Source organism: Littorina saxatilis, linkage group LG12 (genome assembly GCF_037325665.1).
Source record: "Littorina saxatilis isolate snail1 linkage group LG12, US_GU_Lsax_2.0, whole genome shotgun sequence".
Lineage (NCBI taxonomy): Eukaryota > Metazoa > Mollusca > Gastropoda > Littorinimorpha > Littorinidae > Littorina > Littorina saxatilis.
Window position 1 is genome coordinate 67299674 of NC_090256.1, and position 12004 is coordinate 67311677.

A 12004-nucleotide genomic window follows, 5' to 3' on the forward strand; every position below is an offset into this window, starting at 1 on the left:
GGCTGACTTCAAGTGCGTAAATTGACAAGTACACGCTTTTCCCTTCAAAGTTCACGTTATATGGTTGTGCTGTTTAGCGGTTTGAATGGACCACTTTTTCCAGTCTTGGCAGAAGTTAAGTTTAGTAGAACTGAAGTTTGTAGAATTTTGAAACGGCTAAAACATAGTTTGATGAAGTAAGATAAACTTCTGGATGGAAGAACTGCCTGCAGAAATGTACGTGTTGCCATTTGCTGTTTATTCAGGACTTGATGTGGTAGAGCCCACACTCACTGTTTTATACACTGGAACCCCTATTTTAAAACCTAAACAAATCTGAGAAAAATATTGGGTCTTAAAATGAAGGGAGTCTTTGATTAGAGGTAAATTTACAGAGGTTAAAGAACAGAAAATCTTAGAAAACAGGGTCTTAAAAATCAATCAATCAATATGAGGCTTATATCGCGCGTATTCCGTGGGTACAGTTCTAAGCGCAGGGATTTTTTTATTTTTTATTTATTTTTATTTTATTTTTTATTTCATGCAATTTATATCGCGCACATATTCAAGGCGCAGGGATTTATTTATGCCGTGTGAGATGGAATTTTTTTACACAATACATCACGCATTCACATCGGCCAGCAGATCGCAGCCATTTCGGCGCATATCCTACTTTTCACGGCCTATTATTCCAAGCCACACGGGTATTTTGGTGGACATTTTTATTTATGCCTATACAATTTTGCCAGGAAAGACCCTTTTCAGGCATGAAAACTGAAGAAAAAAAAAATACTGAAAACAAAATTCCAAGGCGCGTAGCGCCAAGTTTCGCAGGCGCGAAGCGCCAAGACTTCTAGGGGGGTCCGGGGGCATGGTCAATCGTGGGATCTTTAACGTGCACATCCCAATGTAGTGTACACGAAGGGACCTCGGTTTTTCGTCTCATCCGAAAGACTAGCACTTGAACCCACCACCTAGGTTAGGAAAGGGGGGAGAAAATTGCTAATGCCCCGACCCAGGGTCGAACTCGCAACCTCTCGCTCCGAGCGCAAGTGCGTTACCACTCGGCCACCCAGTCCTTATGAACAGAAAATCTTAGAAAACAGGGTCTTAATAATGGAGGAAGTCTTAAATTGGGGGATCTTAACAAGCTGAGTTCCACTGTATTTTATTTACAAGGCCTTGATTGCACAAAGATTATAATTTTCTTGTACGTTGACAGGCTGTGACCGTCATCTGTTTGGTCTTGCCATGGTGGCTCGGGAGGAAGGACGACCTTTGCCCCAGCTTTATCAGCACCCAGCATTTTTCAAAAGGTGCGTCAACATGTTCGTTATTTTATTGCCCTTGCATTTTCTAAAATCGTTTGCTTATTAAGGACATACACTTACGTTTCTATTACCAGCTTATGGTGTGATTTCATAACTTTGTTGACTTTTTCTGCCAGATTTCAGTCTTTATATGTAGCAGATGTGTTCATTTTCCGGAAGTATTAAAGGCTATTCATATGGCTATTCCTCAACCCTGAAAAAAATCAGGAGTGTTCAGTGTTCAGGCAGATTTCAAGCACCATTACTTTTTTTCTTTTCAAGTTTGAACATTTGTTTTTGTATTATTGACTCAAGAAAAAAATCAGGGAGAGGTTTTAAGAGACCATTTCCACCCATGGTAAACTAATAGAAAATAAAGATCACTTCAAAGTTCAATAGACAGAGTTTCTGGAGAGTTTTTTTGTCTATGATTCAATGTTCCATACAAATATTTTGTTGTTATTCTTTATTTTGGAAATCAGCTGTTTCTGATTTCATTTTTCAAATAAAAATATTTGCCAACTCAATCCCCAGTGGCGGAGGCGGTAACTATGTTCTGTCAACGAGCTGCATCGGCTACACAACAGTGTTCGGAGCTGTGGCTCCCATGTGTCCCCATGGCTATGGCGTCTTCTACTGCATCAATGATGACAAGTGAGTCACTGAGTATTGTCTGTCTCTGTATGGGTGATGATAAGTGAGTCACTGAGTATTGTCCGTCTCTGTATGGGTGATGATAAGTGAGTCACTGAGTATTGTCTGTCTCTGTTTGGGTGATGATAAGTGAGTCACTGAGTATTGTCTGTCTCTGTATGGGTGATGATAAGTGAGTCACTGAGTATTGTCCGTCTCTGTATGGGTGATGATAAGTGAGTCACTGAGTATTGTCTGTCTCTGTATGGGTGATGATAAGTGAGTCACTGAGTATTGTCCGTCTCTGTATGGGTGATGATAAGTGAGTCACTGAGTATTGTCTGTCTCTGTATGGGTGATGATAAGTGAGTCACTGAGTATTGTCCGTCTCTGTATGGGTGATGATAAGTGAGTCACTGAGTATTGTCCGTCTCTGTATGGGTGATGATAAGTGAGTCACTGAGTATTGTCTGTCTCTGTATGTGTGATGAAGTGAGTCACTGAGTATTGTCTGTCTCTGTATGGGTGATGATAAGTGAGTCACTGAGTATTGTCTGTCTCTGTATGGGTGATGACAAGTGAGTCACTGAGTATTGTCTGTCTCTGTATGGGTGATGATAAGTGAGTCACTGAGTATTGTCTGTCTCTGTATGGGTGATGATAAGTGAGTCACTGAGTATTGTCTGTCTCTGTATGGGTGATGATAAGTGAGTCACTGAGTATTGTCTGTCTCTGTATGGGTGATGATAAGTGAGTCACTGAGTATTGTCCGTCTCTGTTTGGGTGATGATAAGCGAGTCACTGAGTATTGTCCGTCTCTGTATGGGTGATGACAAGTGAGTCACTGAGTATTGTCTGTCTCTGTATGGGTGATGATAAGTGAGTCACTGAGTATTGTCTGTCTCTGTATGGGTGATGATAAGTGAGTCACTGAGTATTGTCTGTCTCTGTTTCGGTGATGATAAGTGAGTCACTGAGTATTGTCTGTCTCTGTTTCGGTGATGACAAGTGAGTCACTGAGTATTGTCTGTCTCTGTATGGGTGATGATAAGTGAGTCACTGAGTATTGTCTGTCTCTGTATGGGTGATGATAAGTGAGTCACTGAGTATTGTCTGTCTCTGTATGGGTGATGACAAGTGAGTCACTGAGTATTGTCTGTCTCTGTATGGGTGATGACAAGTGAGTTTGGGGCAAGGAGAATATGACATTCTGCTCACAGATATAGGGGCAGAATGAAAAGCAATAGAGAAAGAGAAAGATAGAGAAATTAAGAAATAGAGAGAGAAATCAAGAAAGAGAGAGAGTGTGTATGTGTGTGTGTGTGTGTGTGTGTGTGTGTGAATTCTTGTACTGTATCCTCGGTTAAACTAAACAAAGTATTGAACAGCACAAAGTGACAATGTTCGTTCTTCCACACAGCAAAAATACCATATCCTCAAAATTCAAATCACTGGGCCTTATAGCTTTCTATAGTTTTCTACAGTAAGATATGACACTAAATGTGTACCTTGAAAGTTACCACCAAATTAAACTTCTGTCAGCAAGCGTTGTTGATGGGTATGAACCCTCGATCATGGCCAAAATTAACCAAAACTTGATCAAAGTCGTATGCGTGTGTTTTCTAGAGTGACCTTCTGTGTGACATCGTGGACCGCTGACAAGGATACAAGCAGCAAGACGTTTACCAATGCGATCCACAATGCCTTGACCGACATTCGACAGCTCCTTGACACGCCATCTATGGCCCGTCTCTGATGTCAGCGGCAGTGCATTCAACGTTTGGAATACAGTGTAACCCGCCTATTTAAGACCTCAAATAATCTGAAAAACTCAGGTCTTAACCTTTGCCGGATGCCGCTTTTGACTACACACGCCCGACGATGCGGGTTTGTCTGAACCCATACATTTGAAAGAGGGTTTTTACAGTTTATTTCTCTAACGACGGGGTGGGTTCAGGGAAACCCACAGCGCTACTTCAGTGGGTGCATCGAGTTTCTCCCTTCACCGACTTCTTGCAGGGGAGGGAGAGGGGGAGGGAGAGACTGAGAGAGACTGAGAGACTAAGAAAGAGAGAGAGAGAGAGACTAAGAAAGAGAGAGAGAGAGAGACTAAGAAAGAGAGAGAGAGAGAGACTAAGAAAGAGAGAGAGAGAGACCAAGAAAGAGAGAGAAAGAGAGAGAGAGACTAAGAAAGAGAGAGGGAGAGAGACTAAGAAAGAGAGAGACTAAGAAAGAGAAAGAGAGAGAGACTAAGAAAGAGAGAGAGAGAGACTAAGAAAGAGAGAGAGAGAGAGAGAAAGAAAGAGAGAGAGAGAGACTAAGAAAGAGAGAGAGAGAGACTAAGAAAGAGAGAGAGAGAGAGACTAAGAAAGAGAGAGAGAGAGACTAAGAAAAAGAGAGAGAGAGAGACTAAGAAAGAGAGAGAGACTAAGAAAGAGAGAGAGAGAGACTAAGAAAGAGAGAGAGAGAGACTAAGAAAGAGAGAGAAGGAGACTGAGAGAGAGAAGGAGAGAGAGACTAAGAAAGAGAGAGAGAGACTAAGAAAGAGAGAGAGAGAGAGACTAAGAAAGAGAGAGACTAAGAGAGAGAGAGACTAAGAAAGAGAGAGAGAGAGACTAAGAAAGAGAGAGAGAGAGACTAAGAAAGAGAGAGAGAGAGAGACTAAGAAAGAAAGAGAGAGAGAGAGACTAAGAAAAAGAGAGAGAGAGACTAAGAAAGAGAGAGAGAGAGAGACTAAGAAAGAGAGAGACTAAGAAAGAGAGAAAGAGAGAGACTAAGAAAGAGAGAGAGAGAGACTAAGAAAGAGAGACAGAGAGAGAGACTAAGAGAGAGAGACAGAGAGAGAGACTAAGAGAGAGAGACAGAGAGAGAGAGAGAGACAGAGAGAGAGAGAGACAGAGAGAGAGAGAAAGACAGAGAGAGAGAGAGACAGAGAGAAAGAGAAAGACAGAGAGAGAGACAGAGACAGACAGTCAGATAGACAGACAGTCAGATAGACAGATAGACAGACAGACAGAGCAACTGACAACAGACATACAGACAGAGAGATACGGACAGACAGACAGAGAGACAGACAGTCTCTTGGAGACAAACAGGCAGACAGACACTGTTCCGCCGCTTTGGTAATTATGGGTGTAGCAGAACCCGCGCCGTCGGCAGAGGGATAGTTACAATCACTACTACTCTTTAAAAGTATGGGTTTGTGTGAACCCGCGCCATCGGTAGTGTTTATGTAAATTATCATAATCAATTAATTTTAATGTTTTGTCATGTACACACTAAAAATTTGCAGACAGAGAGCAAATTAGGTGTGTGAGAGATACTTAAAATTTCAAAACGATACCTTTAATGGTTCCAGAGTTACAATGATTTTAGTGTGTCTCTGGGTACAGGTGAACCCAGGAAGCACGGCAAAGGTTAAAGAAGAGGGAATCTTTAAAATTGGGGTAATTTTATAGAGATTGTGAATCTAAGATTGGGGGGTTTCACTGCAATGAGGATTCAGTAATGCCCCGTCCTTCAAACTGAAGCGGTGAAATGCAAAAGACGACCTTTTATTTCAAATCTTACAGACCAAAAAGCTTCTTTTTCTCATTGTTGGGATATAGTTGTGTGATTGTTGTTCTATAATTGTCATTTTTCCTAGGGTGTCTTTTCTGTGAATTTGGTGTATGTGGTGGCTGACTAAAGGCCTGTGTTAAAGATTGGAGATTTAGGACTTTACATAATTACCAGCATCTCTTGAACATTCTACAGCACCTTTTGTAAGGTATTCAAAGTGCAGCTTTCTAGGTTTTCATACTGAATGACATGACAGCACAATGATAGATGTGAGTTTGTGTGTACAATTGTGAAACATGTCATCTGTAAAAAAAAAACAAGTCGCGTAAGGCGAAATTACTACATTTAGTCAAGCTGTGGAACTCACAGAATGAAACTGAACACACTGCATTTTTTCACAATGACTCTAGTCCGCCGCTAGTGCAAAAGGCAGTGAAAGTGACGAGCCTATTTAGCGCGGTAGCGGTTGCTGCATAGCACGCTTTACTGTACCTCTCTTTGTTTTAACTTTCTGAGCATGTTTTTAATCCAAACATATTATATCTATATGTTTTTGGAATCAGGAACAGACAAAGAATAAGATGAAATTGTTTTTAAAACGATTTCGGAAATTTCATTTTAATCATAATTTTTATATTTTTAATTTTCAGAGCTTGTTTTTAGTCCGAATATAACATATTTATATGTTTTTGGAATCAGAACATGATGAAGAATAAAGTAAAAATAATTTTGGATCGTTTTATAAAAACATAATTTTAATTACAATTTTCAGATTTTTAATGACCAAAGTCATTAATTAATTTTTAAGCCTCCATGCTGAAATGCAATACCAAAGTCCGGCCTTCGTCGAAAATTGCTTTGCCTAAATTTCAATCAATTTGAATGAATAATGAAGGTGTGACAGTGCCGCCTCAACTTTTACAAAAAGCCGGATATGACGTCGTAAAAGACATTTATCGAAAAAATGGAAAAAAAACGTCAGAGGATATCATACCCAGGAACTCTCATGTAAAATTTCATAAAGATCGGTCCAGTAGTTTACTCTGAATCGCTCTACACACACACACACACACGCACAGACACACACACATACACCACGACCCTCGTCTCAATTCCCCCTCTATGTTAAAACATTTAGTCAAAACTTGACTAAATGTAAAAAGAAGAAAGACATGCTTGCATGCAAATTCCCAGAATCTGAATGGTTAAAAATGTCATCGTTGAAAAGAATGTCACCCCACACAAATTGCAGGGTGTGTGTACGTGTGTGTGTGTGTGATATATACGTATATGACGTCATATCCGGCTTTTTGTAAAAGTTGAGACGGCACTGTCACACCCTCATTTTTCAATCAAATTGATTGAAATTTTGGCAAAGCAATCTTCGGCGAAGGCCGGACTTCGGTATTGCATTTCAACTTGGTGGCTTAAAAATTAATTAATGACTTTGGTCATTAAAAATCTAAAAATTGTAAAAAAAATAATTTGTTTTTAAAACGATATAAATTTACGTTCATCTTATTCTTCATCATTATCTGATTCCAAAAACATATAAATAATATATTCGGATTAAAAACAAGCTCTGAAAATTAAAAATATACAAATTATTATTAAAATAAAATTTCCGAATTCGATTTAAAAACAATTTCATCTTATTCCTTGTGGGTTCCTGATTCCAAAAACATATAGATGTGTTTGTTTGGATTAAAACCACGCTCAGAAAGTTAAGAAGAATTGAGATAAAGAAAAACGTGCTATCCTTCTCAGCGCAACTACTACCCCGCTCTTCTTGTCAATTTCACTGCCTGTGCATCGAGCGGTGGACTGACGATGCTACGAGTATACGCTCTTGCTGTAAAAATGCAGTGAGTTCAGTTTCATTCTGTTAGTTCGACAGCTTGACTAAATGTTGTAATTTCGCCTTACGCGACTTGTTTAAACCTTGGTTTGGAAGGCTCAGTACAGAGAAATGTACAGAGTATACCTGTTGACATTCAATTTCAAGTTATTGTTAACCCAGATAATCCAGTTTTCCTCACATGAACCGAAAGTTCAAGCTGGCGCCATCACCAACCTGTGCCTGCGGTCAAGAGGACCAAACAGCGGAACACATCTTACAGCGATGTCCCTTACTAGATGAGGAACGAAAAGAAGTGTGGCCGTCACCAACTCCCTTGCAGACCAAACTATACGGCAGTCGACAGGAGTTGGAGAAAACGACAACATTTATCACCAGTGCTGGACTGATTGTGTAACCTCTGCGAACGCCAAGAAGAAGAAGATCCAGTTTTCAACTTCATGAAACTTTATATGTACTTTATAAAAACATTCCTTCTGTGAAGATTAATTTTACTCTAGTTCGGTATGGTTTAGTAAGGGCCATTTATTTTTTACCAAGCTTGCTTTCTGAGGGGATATGTTCAGTTTCTGGAATAAACCGTAGCAAAGCTTAATATGCTCTTTCTAGGCATGATGGATGGGAAAACAAAGCGATAGGCTCTTAATTGTGCCTTTCTTAAATTTGTTTGTTTATTCTTTTTTGTTAATGTACTTTTATGGAGATGAATTGTGCTTAATTTGCAAAGAACAATGTCTGTCTTTAGTACTTGATTGTTAAGCACATGCAAGTTTTAGCTGTGCCTTTTAAAGAAGCAGATTTTTTTCAAAACCGTTTTTAACGATAGACATTGATGTGAAGTGTGCCTTTTGTTTGTTTGTACATGACACCTAAACCTGTGTGACTATGCCTGGACCAGTTTTAATTTAGTAAGACCAGAACATTTTGTATCGCTGTGTTATGTAGAATCATCATTATAGATATTGTAATAGTTGCAGCCTTCACGTTTAACATTTGTTGTGTGCATATGGTCGTTTTGGGCTCAACCAAATAATTAGTGAAATGAGCAGTGTTTGCCTGATTGGATGGGCTGATGGCTGTTATTAAAACTAGGGCTTTGAAACTTGATACACCTCTAGGATTAGACGACCTCCATATATGACCCAAGTCTGGTCAACCCTTTTCAGATTTTAATTTCATAGCAGGGGCGAGTTGGGGTAAAAAATGTGTTTGTCTATTTCTTTATTTTTTTAAAAGTATTTTAGACAAAGGTCTGTTCGATGCTTCGCAAAGTCCAAGGCCGCAATGGGATCAATGTTGGGTCGATCAGAATGAAATTATGATGTTCTTGATCATTAAATAACACGAGTTCAGCAGGCAATTTGACTTGAAACGATTAATATTCTTATGACGAAGGCAATTCCTATGAGCATTTGTTTTTCTTGATTTCCATAGATTTGCTCATCTTTGATGTTTTTACACATTTTCACTTTGATGTAGACAAGTTCTGATTATTTTATCCCCAATCACAGTTTTTGTTCGCTTTATTTTGTTGTCTTTGTAGGACTTTACGGGTTACTGTATTTTATCATTTATTAAGGGGGTATTCTTTCGGAACAACACATTTTTGTCAGTTGATGCAGCCTTTCAGTGCAATCAAAATGTATATAATTACATGTGATCAAGTGTCTGTGTGCGTTTTGGCTGGCGCTTTTGTGCAGTTTTATGTACAGGTGTCGCAAACTGTGTTGTGGTAACTATTTTTTTGATTGATAATGCTTTGAGGCTCAAACATTTTTATTCAGTGATACCTTTTCTTTTGGTCAACTGAGCCCCTGCTTAATCATAACCATTCATATTTACAACAGTCAACCATAACCAAGTGTTTACGACAAAATCTAAGAACAAAGGGAGGTAAGCACTCTAAATAAAAACAGCAACAGTTGTGCAGAACAAGTGTCCTGGCACCTGATACAATAAGTTCTCATCAAGTATACATTCACCTTTAGTTTGGTATTATTTGATAACTGAACAATACATTTTAAAAGAAACATGTTGTTTTAGCAATTTTAAGGGCAGGTGGGCCAGTGCAAAATTGATCAAATTGTTTAAAAGACTTGATAATTTTGCAGATTATGGTTCCATAACATACCTATAACCCATGTGTGTCAGTGTTTTTGTCAGAAGTGTCTATTAATGTGTCAATAGAGACAAAATTTGAACATGTGTGGCCTTGATTGTCTTCGGTAGTCGATATTCTCCCCCAAAAATGCCTCATTGGAAAGGCTTGTTACGGCTTTGTCCTAAGCAAAACACTGCATTTATGACATACAAAACTGTGCAGTCAGTTGAAACCCCCCCCCCCCCCCCCCACCAAATATAACATATGTATATGTTTTTGGAATCAGAAAATGACAAAGAATAAGATGAAATTGTTTTTGGATCGTTTAAAAAAACACCATTTTTAATGACAAATTTCTGATTTTTAATGACCAAATTCATTAATTATTTTTTAAGCCACCAAGCTGAAATGCAATACCAAAGTCCGGCCTTCGTCGAAGATTGCTTTGCCAAAATTTCAATCAATTTGATTGAAAAACGAGGGTGTGACACAGCCGTCTCAACTTTTACAAAAAGCCGGATATGACGTCATCAAAGACATTTATCGAAAAAAAATTTAAAAAACGTCCGGGGATATCATTCCCAGGAACTCTCATGTCAAATTTCATAAAGATCGGTTCAATAGTTTAGTCTGAATCGCTCTACACACACACACACAGACAGACACACACACCACAACCCTCGTCTCGATTCCCCCTCTATGTTAAATCATTTAGTCAAAACTTGACAAAATGTAAAAATGACCGGACAGATCTGGAAATTTCTAGAAGCAAAGGGAGATAACTCTTACTTGGTTTATACATTCAATGGAGGTAACTCTGATTATGCAGGCATGTCTGATGGGGAGATCAGAATCACCCCGGCGAAGCCGGATCCTGACTGCTCAAGTATCTAGAATGTTCCCAAGGAAGGAAGATAACTCCTGTGAAAATTATTTCTTTAACAAGAAACTGTTAAATGATGTTGGTAATAACCGATTTAGCAATGAACATTAGCTAGAACTTTTATTCATTTCTACAGAAAAGCAACACTATCCTGCTCAGCGCAACTACTACCGCGCTATATTGGCTTGTCAATTTCACTGCCTTTGCCACAAGCAGTAGACTGACGATGCTAAGAGAGTATACAGTCTTGGTGAAACAATGCGGTGCGTTCAGTTTCATTCAGCGAGTTTGACAGCATGACTAAATGTATTTTTACCTTACGCGACTTACCCTAAAATCACTTTTCTCTTTTCATAAATCAATTTCAATGATCCAGTTTTGACCAGCTGCTTTAATATGTTCCCTGTTACTGTGTAAAAGTTTTTTTGTATGTTTACCATGTGATCCTGCAAAGTGTGTGTACATATGGTACATTTTGACACAAAACTTCAGCAAACTTTTAATATTCTGCGTTCGAGTCCCCTTTTGATAGGTGTGTATATAGCTACTCTGATGGACACGTGGGGTAATTCGGGGGCTGTGATTGGATGGTCTCAACATCATCAAAGCATTATGCTACGGAAGTCAGCCATTTTTGCCAATATCCAAAAGCATAACAAAGACGCATGGTTCCGCTTTACCCATCTGTACCACACGATGTTAACAATCGACAACAGCATTCACTAACAACTTGAAATTCTTCTCGGGAATGTTTTTCAGCTTTACAAATGTCGATAGCATACCCTTTTCTGCTAACTTCCCGATGAAACAGGACTCAACCAATTATTTTCTGTCCCTAAACACCACAAAATGCCTAAAGTCGAAAGATGTACATGTAGTACAAACAGGGGAGTAAAACTGAACAGACGTTTTTGTGTGCCTGTGTGAGCTCAGTTGCCGACTGACACAAACTTTCGCATTCGGCTTTTCTTATCTCGTAACTCCACACTAAATACCCCACTTCCCCTTTGAAGTATTGATGTACAACCCATGGCACTAACATTCATGTACTCGTTTATAACTGAGGTTGAAAAATTCGCTTCATGACGAGACAAGTATGAATGCCATTCACCCAAATTGAAAACTTCGCTGTCGTCTGCTCGCGTTGTACGGATTAGCTGTTCTCTTTTCCTCCCCTTGTTGCATCCTAGTTCTTCAGTTGTTTCTAGTTTTCCGTTGATGTTGTGTTTTGGTCTTCTTCATAAGTAGTCTTGTTCAAAATTAAAAAACCTCAAACTTCTCTTTGTTGTATACGAATGAACTAATAAAAAGCTCTTTAACAGCTGTGTTGTCAAATCAAGGTTTTTTTCCAAAGTCAGTGTGGCGCCTGCGCAAAACTAATGCGCATTAGAAACGGCGTCTGCTATCAAAACCCGAGATCAACACATCGACGCAAAAACTGTCATTTTGTAAGTTTGGATCAACAAATCAAGGTCAGAACAGCTGTATAATCGCTATTGTATTTTCAGCGTAGCAATAGGGTCCGATATTTAGACTCGAACAAGTATAATGCGACTCGTCCGCATTATACTTGTCTCGTCTAAATATCGGACCCTATTGCAACGCTGAAAACACAAGCTATTAATATTGACTTGTGTGTAAACTTCCAGGCATATGTGAACTTCAGTTATGAGGTTGTG

At 39.1% G+C, this 12004-nt stretch overlaps 1 protein-coding gene across 1 annotated transcript in view; it reads left to right on the forward strand.

Annotated features, from left to right (window-relative positions):
* The window catches only part of LOC138982618 (peroxisomal carnitine O-octanoyltransferase-like), a 26640-nt gene extending 22298 nt beyond the window's left edge, over nucleotides 1-4342 (forward strand). The window contains exons 14-16 of the mRNA XM_070355950.1: nucleotides 1202-1295; nucleotides 1824-1943; nucleotides 3549-4342. Coding sequence (XP_070212051.1) covers nucleotides 1202-1295; nucleotides 1824-1943; nucleotides 3549-3678 — 344 coding nt within the window. The 3' untranslated portion in view covers nucleotides 3679-4342. The remainder of the gene's footprint in view (nucleotides 1-1201; nucleotides 1296-1823; nucleotides 1944-3548) is intronic.
* Nucleotides 4343-12004: the final 7662 nt, after the last annotated feature.